A 17,549-nucleotide genomic window follows, 5' to 3' on the forward strand; every position below is an offset into this window, starting at 1 on the left:
ATGCATTGCAGCCTGCTACTGTACATTCCGTGCAATGCTATATGATGCATTCCCAAAAAGGGGTCAGGTAACGTGTGACCAAACATGCGTTAATGTGAGTGCATTAACCCAATGCATAGATGGGAAACCAACCTTATACTTACTTTTCCTTCTCTCCCATACTGCTATGTCCTGAGGTCAGGAGTGAATATACCCTATACTCACTCCAACCTTCACTTCCATCGTCCTGGCATTGGAGTGAAGAATAGATAAGTATATGTTCTATTATATATATTTTATATTCCCCATGTCATTAGTACTCTTATTTTATATAACAGTCTCTCCTCACACCCTCCTCAGGAAGTGCCAGCTCAGAGCCACGAAATGCGTTGAGATGGAGTAGTTATGTGTATGTTTCATGGAATAAAAGTCTAAATTGAAGAAACACGGTTACTTCATTTATTCCATCCGGGCACCTATGTTATTTTGGGGCATTCTTGTCTCGTCTCTCCAGTACACATCGGGGCCCCATAGCTGCCAAGCTCTGGATCATCCGAACTCCACCCTGATGAGCATTGAGAGCAACCATCCTGGGGGGGGGGGCAGAAACCCAGCATGTCTTTTTTGCACTTTATGTTGCCCAATATTCCCAAAGGGGATCTCTCGCAACGTATCTATTTTTACCTAAAACTTAACTATCCATAGCTTTGTAACATAAATAGTACACTTAGTTGGATCTCTCCTGGGACTTTTTGTCCTCACTTTTGTTGCTCCTACTATTGGTTGTAGTTGTCTCTCTTTCAAGGTGTGTTCTGTGGAAGGGGTATTCAAGTGAACCTGTTTTTGGGCCCTGTATGGTAGCCGGCTAGGTAACTAGAATTTTCATAAAAAGGGGTCAGCCATGGCAGCCCCCATAGTTTTCTCATGACAGGTTTCCTTTAATGTCATTTTGAAGGTTGAACAGTTAACATATACTCGGGGCAAATTAGAAGCCTTGAGAATGTATTGATTAGCAGGACATCATAGCTCCCCAGTGTCCCTTAGCTGCAAAGTTTTATCTCTTTTTAATCTGATCTATGGATTTTCTTTATTGATAAACACCATTGGCGCCTATGCGGTGAAATACATCTGTCATGTAGCTGGCCTTGTAATTTGCCTTGTTTTAGCAATGTTTTATGGTAACCTAAAAGTCTTCTAGGTAATCTCAGACAGATTTGTCACTTTCCCACTTCCTTGTTTTATACATCGAATCCTTGTTATAACGACAAGGGAAGAGAAATGTACGATCACATAACCCTTCGCTTCTGTCTTTTGCTCCAGACTGCTCAGCAACACTTGATCATGTGATCTGTTCTATCTATAGCTGTGACTGTTGGTGTCAGCAATACCAAATATTCCAGGAACACACACTGTAATCTCAGCGCTGAATACAACACTAGAACCTATTTCAAATACACATTCTAGAAAACAGATACAGAACAACTAATGAGACAAAATTGTCCGCACACAATAAACATCCAGCCAAAGGATGTCTAAATCCTGTTCCTATCGAGTTCAGCCCCAGATCCTCAGGCCGGACCATCCAGCAGGATCTCGTCTCGTGGGTCATCTGAAGTCATTACTGGCCTCGGGGGATAAAGAAGCCATTACAGAACTGCCTAAAAATCAAGTCAAACATGTTGATGCCATTATTGAGCTCAACAATGATGACTGTATGAAGAAGGCAACCGCAGTGATCCCGCCACAGGTTTTACTGGGTAATTAGAGTTTCAAAAGTGGCTGATTTTCAATGTTTTATTTCTAACTGACAAATCCATTTCAATTCATGGCATGTGCATGCGAGCCAATACTCTCTGGTCAGTTGACCACATTGCTTAAAGTAAACTTTTACATGGGCTGCCATTGCTGACCTCACGCGTTTCACCACTGGCTTAGTGGATTAGGCCCAGGTGATGAAAAGTGTGAGAGGTGTGGCGTGGTGTGTGAGACACTCATGGCGATGTACATGCTGGTTATCATTCTTTTGGATTTGTCTTTTTGGAAACTGCTTGGATTTATTCCAATACATTTTGGATTACACTTACCCTGGTTTCTGTGCGACTGATCTTTTGGACACTGAGCTTGTGGTGTCACATGCTGACCTTTCATAGGATGGCATAGTGTACAAGCTTTCCTCTTTCCTTTTAGCTTGGTGCACATAGTAAAACTTTAACATACACAGCAAACCAGGACCACGCCGTTTGCATTAAACGCCCATGTATAACCAGCTAGGCAGATTCTTGGAGCACAATTGCACATGTGAGCAAATCATAGCACTTGTAGCTCATGTGCGGGCACATGATCCATTTGGGCCCTCCCGGTTTATACCTGCTCTTCTTTGCTTTATGTTGTTCATTTATTGTACCAAATCTAGAAAATAGGCCGAACAGCCGCTTTTCAGAGAAGTCCATTCTGAGTATTGGTATGGCATGAAAGAAGAATATATTTATGTGGAATATGGCTTCATCTCAGTGTGACAGCTGCTAGACTTTAGTAAATATGCAAGCAATTTATCTGAGTCCTGCGGCTATTCCTTTGTATTTACAATGGCTTAAAAAACATCATGTATCAATCAAGCTACATTTTATATAGACTCTAATTATCCATACAGAAAGCTAAATATAAAACATAAAAGGTATTTAAAACATTATACCAAATTATATTTAACTACAACAAGCTTTATCTGTGGATCAGCATTAAGACACCTCTGTTATTATTATCCTCGGCTATACAGTGGCGTCTGCTTAAAGGCTGACATGAGGTCACTCTTTCCAGCTACTGATTGCAAATATCACAGAACCTCTAGTAATACTTAAACCCCCTTTAAAATACAATGCCGGCCAATCCAGATTAACCTCTTGCAGACCATTGTATGATATTTTATTGCAGCAGGACTGTAATGTCGTCTTTTAAGTAAATCACTTTAATCCCATAACGTTTATCTGGTGCCTTGGAGGGAAAGAGCCCTTAGCTTGTTCCAGCCTGGATCATATTCAATACAATGAATAGAAAAATCAAAGCAAGCTGGGTTTACATTGGGAATGGGGGAATCTGCCTGAAAGCTAAACGAAAGAGTCTACTAGAGCAGCGTTTCTCAACTTTTTCAGTCACGGCACCCTTAAAATCTTGAGGCATCCCAGTCTAAAATGTAAAAAGGGGACCAACACAAAAACACATGAAAAACTGGGATTCCATCGTTTGCATCAAAGTCCTTCCTTCAAATCAAGAGCCCCCTTTCACATCAGAATTTTCCCTTTCACGTCAGATTCCCCCTTTACATCAGTAGCCCCCCTGCTCCTTAGAAGCCCCCTCTTTTTACATCTGAAGTTCCTCTTTGCATCAGAAGCTTCCTTTCACATTAGAAGTCCTCTTTACATTTTAAGGCACCACTGAGGAAGCCAGAAGGCACCCCCGTGTGCCACAGCACCCTGGTTGAGAAAGGCTGTACTACTGTATACCGAGCTTTAGTAATACAGTGTGGTTCAAGAACAATGCCAGCCTATGATTGGATGATTAAGGTGCTATCCCATCCTGTAAGCATGTTACGGGGGTCCCCGAATTGAATCCTGGCCAGGACACTACCGGCATGGAGTTTGCATGTTCTCCCTGTGCTTTGGGTAGGTTTCCTCCGTGTACTCCAGTTTCCTTCCACACTTTAAAGACATGATAATTGGCTCCATTCTAAATTGGCCCTTGTATATATATGAGGTAAGGGCCTTATATTGCAAGCTCCCTGAAGGCAGGGACTAATGTGAATGTGCAGTATGTAAAATGCTGCATAAACTGACTGTAGGGATGAGCTCAGGTTCAGACTGAGCCTGAGCTTCTCTTAACCCAGAAGGAGATCCAACTAAACATGGATGACAGTTTATTCTATGCCGCCCAATCAGCTGCTGATGGGGAATTACCTGCCCCCAGCATGACATAAAAAAAACGGGTGGGATGCAGTGACATCATTTACCTTATATGGCTACATACCTGTATTTGGTAAATAAGTCGAAAATGAGGATCACCAGCACTCAGGACATGACGTTCAAAACTTTGTGTTCATGTATTCAAATACACCGTCACATGTATCACATAGCCACATAAATACATGTGATGCATGTGACGATGTATTTATTCAAATACACCGTCACATGTATCACATAGCCAAAGGCTATGTGATACATGTGACAATGTATTTGAATAAATGAACACTAAAGTTTTGAACGTCATCTCCTGAGTGCTGGTGATCCTCATTTTTTACTAATTGATATACACCGTGCCAGCCGTGATTATCACTACAAGCACCATCATTGTTATTGGTCCTAGATGCTTCAGGGGACAGGGGGACAGATCGATAGACCACTATATTTGGTAAATGACATTCACCTAATATGGCTATGTGGCATAGTAGGTAAATTATGTCAGCACAAGCATCCCACACCTTTGTTTACATGCAGCTGCAGGGTGGGGAATGCCAGACCCACAGCCGATTGGATGGAAGTGCCCATGATACGTCCATGTTCGGAGGTGACAGCACACATGCCTGTAATAAGTAAGTATTAAAGACCTGATTGGCACAGTTTCAGGGAATAATGTTTGCTGTATGTAAAAATGTAATTATTTTTTCATGAATTGTTTTTAGCTTTGAGCTAAGAATAACTTTAAGCAAACATTTAAATGCACATTTAAAATGCATAGCTGTATTTTGCGCAATATTCCCACATTTTTCTACTTGAATCTAATGTGAAAATGTATGAATCTTGAGTGAAAGTTATGTATATTTTGTATAAAAACTGATAAATATGTATTTTGTCATTCTGTGCAACCACTCAGGAGCCAGGAAAATCACTCTTTTGCTTCCTGGTTCAGCCTTACAGCCCCTTGAGTCATCTCCCTGTTCACTTTGGTGGATGAAGCTGATTCATGGTCCAGTATGCAGGATGAAGATAGAAGGTGACACTGGAGGCTGCAATGCTGAGCCAGAAAAAAAAAGACTGTTACTTCCTGCAGTGTGGCTGGGTTGTGTAAATCACACAGCCGGCCAAACAAAATTATAAATCCTTATTACCCATATACCTTATATAATTAATTCAGCTGTTAGTATTGTATTAGCTCCACTTTAAAATGATTATTGCTCTGGAATAGAGCAGATATATTCTATGGTTGATGGTCTGAAGCTGAAAATACAAGGTCTATTGTGATACAGCAATCTTTTAATGTAATGAATTGTCATTGCTAGCTGCCCTCCAGCTGTATTATGGCATGCATTCCGCTACTATTTAAAGCCTTTCACTGTTTTACTAATCCTCATTCTAATGCTTCATGACTCCCATTGTGTATTATGCTCTTTCTGTGCTCATAAAAAAAGAAATGACAACCTGTGTGGATTAAAACTGAAATGATGTCCAACTGCGAGGATTAGGCCAGGACACAGAGAGAAGCAACAGGATCATGTCACTTTGAACTCTGCCATGATAGCACTTACTGGAAGCCATCAGGGTGCAAAGCACAGCAGACACCCAGTGCAACATGTGGGGTAACTTTGCTTGGGATGATGAGTATGTTCTGCGCTGCTTCTGTGAAGGAGATTTACAGGGTATCACCCTACTGTTCAGGGAGTGCCTGGAGATTGTGAATCACACCTTGGTGGTTGGAGGAGAGGAGATGAGATGGAACTGCAGGAACCATGGTCTGTAATTCATCTTTTACTCTATACTATATGTGGCATTTAAAGAATGATGAACTACAGAGGATACCATTGCTGACCTCCCTTTCTGAACATATTAGCTGCCTGGTTGTAATGCTATGTAATGTGGTTTTGTTTCAATTCTTTCACTAACCTGTAACAGGTATAGAAATATTAAATTCTGACTTTACTCCTTCCCATTTTAAATTTGTGGCATGCTTTAAAAGGGTGCAGAAGGGTTAAAACCAGACACAGTCCGAACTTGTCAGAAGGAATCCAGCAATGTCATCCCCCATTTTGTCCCATGATGGTTGTACTCTTATGTTTTAAATGCTTTCTTTTTGTCAAAATACCACTACAGGTAGTCTTGCTGGTACTACAGGTAGGCTTGCTGGTAAAACTGACTAGGTCTTCTCTTGTATTTGTGCATTACCTGGGTGGCACAGGTGATATTTCAGCTATTGATGGAGCCTGGTTGGCTGACTCATCAACTAACCTATTGTATGCTTTGGAGCCTCTAGCTCAGATACCTCGTGCCATCAGTTTATGATCTGTACTTGTCTATCTTAAATGTCCAATCCTACCCTGGGGTCTTTCTATTCCTCCACTTGAATTTTCTGTAACATAATGCATATTATAGATCCAATGGAGAGAGGGGCCATATAACTAAAGTCTGTTAATCCCAATGCCCCCACCCCATACGAATGGGTGTAATGGAGATTTTAATTAAAATGTAATGATTTGGAGAAAGGGAAGTTAAAATGAAATATCTTTCAGGATTATCAGACTCCAGCAGTATACCAACACTCCAAGGAAGGGCACAGGGCTATGATTACTGGACAGACTATGCACACTATTAAAGTTTGAGGGCCCATTCATGCTGTTATGGTGTCTCTCTTCCCTTTATTGCGGAGAGCAGAAACTTGCCCAAATGGCCAACCCTCTAATGTAAACACAAAGCGGGTATTTCTAAGCTGTTAGAAACCCACTTAAAGATACATTCTCCCATAATAATAAAATAAAAAATGTGCATTTATTACATTTTTGCATTGAAGCCTTTGGAACATTGCGACTGTGATCAGCCCTTGGTGGGTGCTATGCAGGGGCTCCTGCATTGTTTATCCCTGGCCTCAGGTCCATACTAAGATATGGGCCTTTTGTTATGGGGCTGGAGGAAGTAATCCATGGACTACAAGTGCAGAGACATCACCACACCTGTGCCCCATTGAGACATGTGAGTCCCTCTGCTATGGTGCCAGATGGAACTTGTAGTCACTCCAATTATAGATCCCTGTGACTGGATCTGTGCATGGAGGATGCAGCTGTAGCTGTGCAGGTACTAATTTTTTTTAAAAGACGGTCCCCTCCCTGAGATTCAGGTAACTTGAACATGATGACTTTCTGCCTGGTAGAGCTGTGAAATAATGCTTGATATCTGAGTCTGGAATCTCAACATTTTGAGACTGGATGCCAAGCAGCACCTGACCCCATGATTCCTGGACTACATCATGTTGTTGTTATGCATCTTTCCACACTACACAGCACTTGTATGTGGCATATTACTACGTATATTTATATTGTGGCTGCAAAAGAATGTGACTCTGGGCATAATGCCGATAATATAATCACAAGCAGCTTTGTGTACTCTGCATGTGACCCAGACTACTTTGTCACAGTTATCAGGTCCACGTCTCCCACACATACAAAGCCTTATAAATACCAAACAGGTGGGTTGTGTGTTTAGTAGACGGTTCTGAGGATGGAGAGTGTACGGAGCAGGGTCCTGCACAAGCTGCAGGTCATAACTGAGATGGGTTATCAGCAGCATCTGGGCCCTGAGAACATTTTGCTTGCTGCGTTGGAGACAGGAAACCTCAACCTTGTCCAGCTGCTGGGAGCCAGACATGCAAACTGTGTGCTGAGCATCAGAGGAGAGGAGATGGGGTACCAATCACATACCCCTGCAAGGTTCGGCCTCGCAGGTATGATGCTGTATGTCTAAGGGTTAGTATCCACAGCGGTTTTTGGCTTTATAAGGCCAACTGCAGATCACAAATCTAACTGAAAAGGATATTTACTAGACCAGCGATTATTAAAACGACTCAACAGAATCAATTAACATTTGTCTTGTAATGAAAATGCATCTAATATACAAAACCCAGTATATGACACCATCGCATACTATGTGTCTGTAACCACCCCCTCCTCTACACTACACAGAATGACTGTACACCTAATATGGATCAGATCTAAGAGAAGTTCAAAGGCAGAATCTTTCCTGGTTCTGGCATTCTTGGTTAACACCATTCTGGAATGCTTTCATACAGGAGCTGATTCAAAGCTGTTTCTATGTACTAGAAGCTAGAGCCATTGGGGAATTTCATAACTAAAGCGCATCTTTTACAACAAGATTTGTACTTTTGCTAATATTGAAAATGGGTCTTACTAGTACTAGAGTGTATGTAAAAGAAAAACATATTCTTAGCTTTGGAGCAGCCTAATTATTATTGTGGTCTGTGTCACCGATGAGAAGAATCCTCTTCTATTTGTCCTGGTAACCATTGTCACAGAGAAAATATGGGGAAATCATACATTTTAACTTTAATTTTAACTTTTTTATTGTCATGAGAGCAAATCTTACAATGGGGACAAATTTTCCTGTGACAATTGGTTAACATGGGAATTCCCCTTTCTTTGGGAAGATTTCCACTCTCTACCTGTTCTGCATCTTCAAAAATAGAAAGTGAATGTGCCCCAGCGAGCGGCCACCTAATTAGGAAGCTGCCTCTGCTGCTGCTGTACAATGTTCAGAGGGAGCCCGGCAGAGGATGTGGATCACCTGCTGCCTTTCCTCCCCCCAACAGCCGCTGAGTACAGATACTGCCAGGCAATGTGTGAGTACAGATACTATCTCTTTCTCTCTCCTGGCTGTATTTCCTCTCTCTCTCTCCTGGCTGTCTCTCATCTCTCTCCTGGCTGTCTTTCCTTGCTCTCTTCCCTGGCTGTCTCTCCTCACTTTCTCTCCTGGCTGTCTCTCCTCTCTCTTCTGGTTGTCTTTCCTCACTCTCTCTCCTGGCTGTCTCTCCTCTCTTTCTCTCCTGGCTGTCCCTCCTCACTATCCCCCCTGGCTGTCTCTCCTCGCTCTCTTCCCTGGCTGTCCCTCCTCACTATCCCCCCTGGCTGTCTCTCCTCGCTCTCTTCCCTGGCTGTCTCTCCTTGCTCTCTCTCCTGGATGTCTCTCCTTGCTCTCTCTCCTGGATGCCTCTCCTCTCTTTCTCTCCTGGCTGTCCCTCCTCACTATCTCCCCTGGCTGTCTCTCCTCGCTCTCTTCCCTGGATGTCTCTCCTTGCTCTCGCTCCTGGATGTCTCTCCTCACTCTCTCTCCTGGCTGTCTCTCCTCTCTCACATTGCATAGTACACTATGCAGTGGCAGAACTACCAGGGTTGCAGTAGCTGCAGCTGCCCACCAAAATCCTCAGCACCAGAGCCATGATGCTCTTATTCCGGCCCTGGTTAGATAGATAGATAGATAGATAGATAGATAGATAGATAGATAGATAGATAGATAGATAGATTTATAGATACAAGTGTCAATAAACTCATGTGTATTCAGTGGTGCTACTATGTATACCATGGTTCTTACAATGAAAGTACTCTTAGCATGTGTATCCCTATTGAAGCTGTGTGGGGAATACTTTTTTGCAATACCCATACAAAGTATGTATAAAGGACCCCCCGGCAGAAGAATTCCTGCCAGTAGAGGTGACATCTTTACCGATATCTCTGCTATTCTGTTACACCTTGTCCTAGACAGGTAATAAGAACGATAACAGACAACTCTAAAATGCACCAACCTGACAAAATCCAGTGCATAGTGTAAGATGATGATATTGTAGCAATGGAAAGGAATTAGGACCAGGACATGATCAAGGCAAGCAAAGGAAACAACAGATAATTTTGCACAAATAGAAAAACATGAAGGATGAATGTTTTGAGATCATTTATATGAATGAGTAAACTCATTTGGCTACCAGAGCTCTACAATACACAATGACAATATGTCTCAGGAAATAATATTCAAAATACAGACTGGGAAGATGTTACTGTTCATGAAAGACAGATATGAGATCAAGACTTTTGTAGCAAAATCTAAAATTCTAATTTACAGAATTATTCTTAACTGGATTAATACATACAGTATGTAGCTGTATGTTAACAAAGTCACAGATGAAAATGAGGACAAAGAGGACTCATAGAACAGCTATGAGCATCCTACTCTATAGTAAAACGTATAGGTAGCTAGAATCTCAGATGCCTTCACCATGTGATTTGGATGGTAAAAAGAATCCCAAAGAAGATTTTGTGGACCATCTAAAGGAATATTGAACAGAGGACGACCAAAGAAGAAATGGACTACTGATCTGGAGGAGAAGGAGTTGGAAGCCAGAAGATGGAGATGAAAGCAATGGACAGAACTGAAAAGGCTAGAAATGTAATGAGGGCCAGGGCCCATCAATAGCTGCACTGCCATAGGTGGAGTTAGAGAGGCATGGATTGTGTGCATCTAATTGGATGTTACCAATACACTTTAGCAATATTTCAAACAAATTCCCCTGACATCCAATAACCAAAATTCATGATTTTTTTTCTCAGTGCTCAGTTTCCAGCTTCCTCGCTTATTTTGTTTTAAAAAAGGACATTTATCCTTCAGAAAATAATAATAACCATCCAATGTTAATATGATGAAAATCAAGGTTATTTAAAGATGGAAAGGCATCAGATTATACCAACCTATCAGCAGCAATTGTGATCCATTTCTTTCTACTCTAAGCTGGTAAATATTAAATCTGATTGATTGTTACTCTAATTGTAAATCACGAATCCTCTTTTTCCTGAATTTGCGTAAATGTGATGTACTCTATAATTTTCTTATGTCATTCTATTTTTTTCCATTGTTTTATTGTTTAATAGGGTTGTGGACTCTGGAGTATACCCAAGAACTAACATCCCCCTTGGGTATCACTTGCTCCCGTGGTTATGCCGACTGCGTACGTTACCTTTTGCACAGGCGTGCAGATCCAAATGCTGCCCCTGGAGGGCGTTCTCCCCTTCATGAAGCTTGTGCTGGAGGGCACGATGATTGTGTCCAACTACTATTGGAACATGGAGCCAACCCCAACAAGCGCAGTGATCATGGGCTGACTCCTCTACACCTATGTGAGATGAATAGCTCTTTAAGGTAGGATGAGGTGCAGATTGCATTGCTATGATTTCCCTTGTGCAGTGGTATTATTTACACAGACACAGCAGTGATAAAAATGAGTTACGTGGGCCAGAATAAACCAAAGCATTTTTTCTCTCTGGTCCGAACGTTTGTGTAAAGACTTTTCACAAAACAGGATTTGTCACTGCAGAGCAACCTTAGATGGTTGTAAATGGTGAAATATTGCCTACTGTGTTTATAAGCTGCACTTAGTACACTTTTATTTACAAGATAGTTGACTTCAAATAAAAAAATTATAAAACGGCCTATATTTCCAGGAGAAATGTGTACAAAATTAACAAAAGTAGAAGCTTCTAATGTTCCTTTTGTTTGCTTTAATATTGTTTGACGTTATACCTCATTCATTGATGTTCATGGATGCATTTTGGGCCTTAAAGTATTGCTGGAGCCAAACAGCCAGTGTACCTTGAAAAATTCCTTCTGACGTCTGCTTGAGTAATTTCTATTGACACCTGTGTATACACAATCTCTCTCCACCCTAAATATTAGACATGTGCACCAGCAAAAAATGTGTTTAGTTTCGTTTTGTTTTGATTCGGATTTTGCTTTATTTAGTTTTTCGGAATTTGGGTCCGAAAGTCAATTCGTTTCGGAATTCGTATTCAGACGAAATTCGTTAGCGGAAATCCGTACAAAATTTTGTTTCGTTTCCTTTTCGTTCGTTCGTTGCAGCAAAGTGACATTTAAGAGGGGAAAAAAGTTTTTTTTGTTCTCAAATGTCACTTTGCTGCAACAAAATTTCGTCCAAAAAACAAAAGTTCATCCAAAAAAACAAATTGGAAATTCGGATTCATTTTCATTCGTTATACCTGTAATTCGGATACATCCGAATCTCCGAATTTCCGAAATTTTGTTAGAATTTCGATTCGGAACGAAACGAATCGCACATGTCTACTAAATATTGACTGGTTGCTCCTTCTGCCCTATGTACCCTCCCAAAATGCATCCTTAAAACTGAATTTTGCAGACGCTATATCATTATTTGGTGCTTTTCAAACTAAACACCAGGCAAAAATTCACACTTTTTAGGGGTAACCCAAGTCCAGTCTCTTATCACACCCATGTAACGTTTTGATTCCTAACAGCAAAAAATATAAAAACAATGAATTGAGTTGTGGGTGCACCATGTTCAAAATGAGTCTCTTAATATCATGTGTAATATTTATTAAACAGATGGCCTGGTATGCATCTTAAAGTGACCCTGTCCCGATCTAAAGTCTGTAATAGAGCAGTTACCTGTGAAGAGATTGAATACTTACCGCTTCCTTTTCCTGCTTCCCTCACCGTCGTAGAAATGGTTCCCCAAAGTTTGCTGGGAAACCAACACTTCTGGGAATGTTGATCTCCTGGGGGGTTTTTTCTACTACAGTGAAGAAAGGTCAGAATGTCTTTTTGTGCTGTGTCTACTCCCATGAAATAGACTTCCCCTCACTTCCTCTGTCGGACTGAACAGACCATCTTCTTTATGAGGACATAGATGGCACTTAAATCTGACAGCTGGACTGCTAAATGTGGACACAGACCACACTGAAAGAGACGCTGTCACCTTGCCCATTCAAAGCAAATTACAGTTTTCTTATAAATGGCCCCCCTAGCAAACCCTGACACTCACCCTGCCAGTGCCCAGCAACCTTACCCCCCACTGCTTCTGCCTCCATCACAGCTGCACAATGCTTGGTCAACCAATTGGCTGATAGACTCAAGAACTGTCCCACAGGAGGAGGTCACACTTTCCCCCATGCCTAGAAACAGAAGCAGTAGTGGAAGGGGAGTGCTGGTAAGGTTGGTATCAGCGGGTTTAGGGGGGCCCTTTACAAAGACTTTGCCCTGAATAGGTAAAATGACAGTGTCTCTTAAAAACCCTTCCCTATCATCTATCAGTTTAGCAGTTTCATTTCAAAGTTGTATTGTATTCTTACAGCTCTTAACCCTTTCGCTGCCAAGCCCTCCGGAACATTTTTCAAATCAGCTGGCCAAGCCATTTTTGAATTTTCAAAAAAATGCACGCTGTGTTGCTGTTTGTGTTGCGATAAAATGATACAGGTGTATATTTATTGCAACACAAAGATCACAACGCATGGAAATATTTATTACTGTCTACATCCAGAGACAAATGTTGGAAGTGTCATCATCTGAATTTTTGCTCTAGGTGTGCAGAAATACTCTTGCATCATGGAGCCCTTATAAATGAGAGCACAGACTCAACACAAGATACCTCATTGCACATTGCAGCAAGACTTGGGCTTCTGAGTCACGTTGATCTGTATCTACGCCATGGAGCACTTATCAATTCTAAGAATGCCGAGGGTGAAACTCCCTTGATTGCAGCGTGCACAGGTAAATGTGATGACGAGGAAAGCCGCCTTCAGACCTGCCAACTCCTAATAAAGAAAGGTGCAGACCCAGAGGCTCAAGACCAGCAAGAAAGAAGGCCGTTACACCATGCATGCCGAAAGGCTGAAAGCCGCCTGGTAGAGTTACTGCTAGCTTCCGGTGTGGATGTCAATGCTGCAGATTATAATGGTGTCCAACCACTTAGTTGTGTCCTGCAGAGTGCTGAGATCTACAGAAATAAGAAGCCTCATCTTACTGTATGTGTCCTGCTCAATCACGGTGCCCGATGTGTCTGTCCAGAAGCTTTCGGAAAGGTAATCAAACATTTATTTGCGTAGACTATGGGGCCTTATTATCAAAGGTTCCATAAATAATTAAATTTAATTCATACGTTTTCTCTCTGTGCTATCTTTCAGAACAGGCCTGACAACTGTTTTTTCCAAATTTATAAAATCCAAAAGAGCATTGGTGTAAAATGGTAAACTGTTTTTTAAAAGTATCATTCTTGTCTGAAAAAAAATGTGCCCAGAAAATGGAGGAAGGAAAAGTGGTGTATTTTCAATAAAGTTGTGTATAGGGATGTCCCAATACCATTTTTTCAAGACCAAGTACAAGTACAGGAACAAGTACTTTCCCTTCAGGTACTTGCTGATACCGATTACTTTTTCTTAAAGGGACATGTGACATTTTTTCTAAAACAATACAGAATAATAATTTTAGAGCAATTTCTTTATAATAATGAAGAACTGCAACTCAAACCATGATTATTCAGCAATGCAGAATGGCAACTAGCAATAGAGGACTATTGATCCCATCAATCCATGACTATACAGCGGTCTTACCAGGGCTGTGTTTGGGTCTCACCAGGGCTGCGTGCCTTAACACACTGCAGAATCTGGCCTACGCAGCATTGGTCCAGGCAAAGATGGGCATTGATTGTCTCTGACTTACGTTTGCTATATTTTTGTTTTTGGTTATTGACTCTTTAAGCCAGCCAGCCAGTCAGCCAGCATTTTCAGGATCTAGCAATGGCAGCCCCCATATTTCCTGTTTATATGGTATGCAGTAGTTTCACACTCAAGACATCAATTCCATGGTCCATACACTGTCCTATATAGCACCAAGGCAGATATTTTGGCTTGGAACCAAATGTAAATGCACTATAAATGGAGAAAATTGTTTATATGGTTTAAATGGCCACATAAGTTTATATGGCCACAAGATCCATCAGTTTCCTAATATCACTATAACTAAAATATTTAGTTTTACTCATGTATACTGTATATCACAAATACATTTCACTGTGTTTTTCGGGAAACACTGAACCATCACTAAAAGAACTCCAGTCTAATCTCCCAACCATATACTTACACTGAGTGGCCAGATTATTATGACCACCCCATCAGTACTTCGTTGGGCCACGAGATGTCTCCACGAGCTGACTTTGTTGGGCCGCTTCGTGACTCCACGAGATGTTGAAAGGTCTTGTACCAGTCTTGCCACTCTCCGTTCTGCCCTAACATTGACTAGTCGCTGACGGCCACAATTTGCACGTTCAGACCCAGATTTCCGGCTGACAGTCCAGTCTTTAAACACTTTAACAACAGCTGCTCTTGAACATTTAACGAATTCTGCTGTTTTGCTGATACTCGCTCCATGGCTCCGAGCGCCAACACTCATCCCACGTTCAAAGGCTGTTAAATCGCGTTGTTTGCCCAAATCTTCAGAAAAAATCACTTCTACTGTCGTGGTAAACAACCTGCTTCCCTATTTATAATGGTCTGGCCCTCTAGCAACTTCAGCACAAAATTATAGCTGATTATAGCTAATTTGCCTACAAACGTCAGGTGGTCATAATAAACTGGCCACTCAGTGTATACATACTCAGTTCAGTGTATGCACTCTATGGATAACTTACCTTGCTGGACCTTTTTTCTGGGAGATTCCATTTGTATGCCAAACATACCAATGACATAATATTGATCTGTGTTGGGCAGGTGCTGTGGTGCTGTTCTGGACTCCCTGATGTCATTACTCTGCTCTACAACTCATACTTAAGCCTTCAAATCTGCAGCAAATGGAGAAAGGAAATTCCAGATGATGTCTTCCAGGTGAGGCTATCTGTCTCTGGTGTGTAAATCATCGCATTCCCCAGCCCCCTACCCCTTACCTGAATTGTAGGGTCCTTCTCCGCGGAGGCTTCCGTATACATTTGAATTTAGCATGGCTGTGCAATGCTCCACCTGCACATCATTGGCATGCATTCACAGATCCATTCACATGATCTTTAATGAAAAGACTACAAGAGGGACTCCTAATTCTCAATGGAGCACAAACATGGTGACATCATCACACTTAGTTTATTTTCTTACAGGTACTTATAGGGCTCTGACAATTTACACAGCGCCCTCAAGGAGCATACAATCTAAAGCTGGCCATACACCTTACAATTTATCTGCAGATTTGATGTGGTCAGATGGAAAAGGTGCAACAGATTCCTCCATCTACACTTAACTGTGTGGATGGAGTAATCTCCACCTGGGCCAATCTGTTGCACTTTTTCCATCTGACCACAGAAAATCTGCAGATAAATTGTAAGGTGTATGGGCACCTTAAGGTCCCTATCTCACATACACACAGGACCAATTTAGACAGGTGCCAGTTAACCTACCAGCATGTCTTTGGAGTGTGGGAGAATAGAGAATCCAGACAAAACCTATACAAGCACAGGGAGAATATGCAAACACCTTGCAGATAGTGTCCTGAATGAGATTCAAACCAAGGACCCCAGCAGTGGCGTAACAACCGGGGGGGCAGGGGGGGCACTTGCCCCGGGCGCAGGACTGAGGGGGGGCGCCTTCACAACCCCAGTGCTGGAAGTTAGAAGTACTAACCACTATGCCACTATTGTACCCACATTGATTACTTCCCCAAGCCCCAGAATGGAAAGGTCTGCACCTCGGATCATACCTAGGGCTAGGGTGATGGTCTGCAGGAGCCTGTGCATTGCATTCAAGGTCCCCTGATCGTGGTTGCAATTCTTTACAGGCTTCAATTAAAAAAACTTCATTCATGCACATTTTTTTTATCAATATGAGAGCATTTATTCATGAATTCATTTATTTTTGGAAAACAGGCACTTTGCTTTTAATCCCACACTAGAGACGGGTAAAAGTGTTATTTTGAATCTTTTGTCACTCTTTCTCATGGATGAAATGGCCATATGTTTTCCTGATGCTTGTTACCATACATGAGACCCGATACAATACACCTGCCTTGTCGGATCATTACAGTTTACCAGCTGTCTCTCTTTCTCTAGACCCACCACGCCTTCTACGCAGCATTCTTCAGTCTGTCTGGAACTGTCCGCTCCCTGCAGCACTTGTGTCGATTTACTCTGCGAAAACATTTTGGCAGTCAGTGTTACCTTTTCATTCCTTTACTACCAGTCCCAACAGTCATAAAAGACTATCTGCTGCTCATCACCGAACAGAGTCGCTGCCTGCTCTAAATTACCATACATTTCTAGTTTTTTACTTTGTTTTAAAGATCATCTTTTTCCAGCTTTTAATAATTTTTACAGCAATTTTTACATGTTATATGGGGGGGAATAAAAGCAGTCATTCAAATGTGTATAATATGTAACCTCTGCCACTAATAATTTACGAAGCACAAGCTCTGCTTCTCTGTATTTGATGTAATTAGAATAAGATTGTGAACAATGTATTGTAACTTGCTGTCAGATTGTAAGAATTAGAGCTATTGGTTTTGTCAGCCACCAAAATCCCTTTTCTTTGCCAAGTCTACGCGTGATGATCCTCTGATTATTATTATGATTCTACCACAAGCACAGGAAAGGCTGTCAGCTGGCCAGCTTTGGCTCCTGCACATGGACCACAATTCAAATATGTGGCAAGAAATGCCCAGAAAAAGGTTTCCTAAACATGGAATTAAATCACACAAACCAGACCAAGTCATACAATTGATCTTTCCAGTAAACATATGGGAGTATCAGAGAACAGTTACTATGGCTTGTTATAAAGGAGAAATTGTACATTGGAATACATTGAAATTTTAAAATGTCACTTTATGCAAGTTAACCAAAATTAAAGTGATATTAAAGTCAAAATGTTTTTAAGGTATTTCAAATGCTGATAAAATCACTTACAATGGATGCTGCTCCTTGATGTTTAAAAGTTTTAGTTTCCTGCAGAATCAGCTGATCCCCTGAGCACTGAC

General features: G+C 41.5%; 1 protein-coding gene across 1 annotated transcript; it reads left to right on the forward strand.

The window, feature by feature from the left end:
• Nucleotides 1-7,451: 7,451 nt before the first annotated feature.
• ASB18 (ankyrin repeat and SOCS box containing 18) lies at nt 7,452-16,849 on the forward strand. Its single transcript, XM_018558270.1, has 5 exons — nt 7,452-7,674; nt 10,664-10,931; nt 13,126-13,624; nt 15,308-15,421; nt 16,630-16,849. Exons 1-5 carry the CDS (start codon nt 7,452-7,454, stop codon nt 16,819-16,821), a joined length of 1,296 nt encoding a protein of 431 aa, XP_018413772.1. The 3' UTR covers nt 16,822-16,849.
• The last annotated feature ends 700 nt before the right edge of the window (nt 16,850-17,549 follow it).

Source organism: Nanorana parkeri, unplaced genomic scaffold (genome assembly GCF_000935625.1).
Source record: "Nanorana parkeri isolate BGI_ZX_2015 unplaced genomic scaffold, ASM93562v1 scaffold329, whole genome shotgun sequence".
NCBI classification, from domain to species: domain Eukaryota; kingdom Metazoa; phylum Chordata; class Amphibia; order Anura; family Dicroglossidae; genus Nanorana; species Nanorana parkeri.

Coding starts and splice junctions, on each gene's coding strand:
- ASB18 (XM_018558270.1), top strand. CDS start 7,452: ATGGAGAGTGTACGGAGCAGGGTCCTGCACAAGCTGCAGGTCATAACT. Junction 10,932..13,125: donor GAGATGAATAGCTCTTTAAG/GTAGGATGAGGT, acceptor TTTTTGCTCTAG/GTGTGCAGAAATACTCTTGC. Junction 13,625..15,307: donor GTCCAGAAGCTTTCGGAAAG/GTAATCAAACAT, acceptor TGTGTTGGGCAG/GTGCTGTGGTGCTGTTCTGG.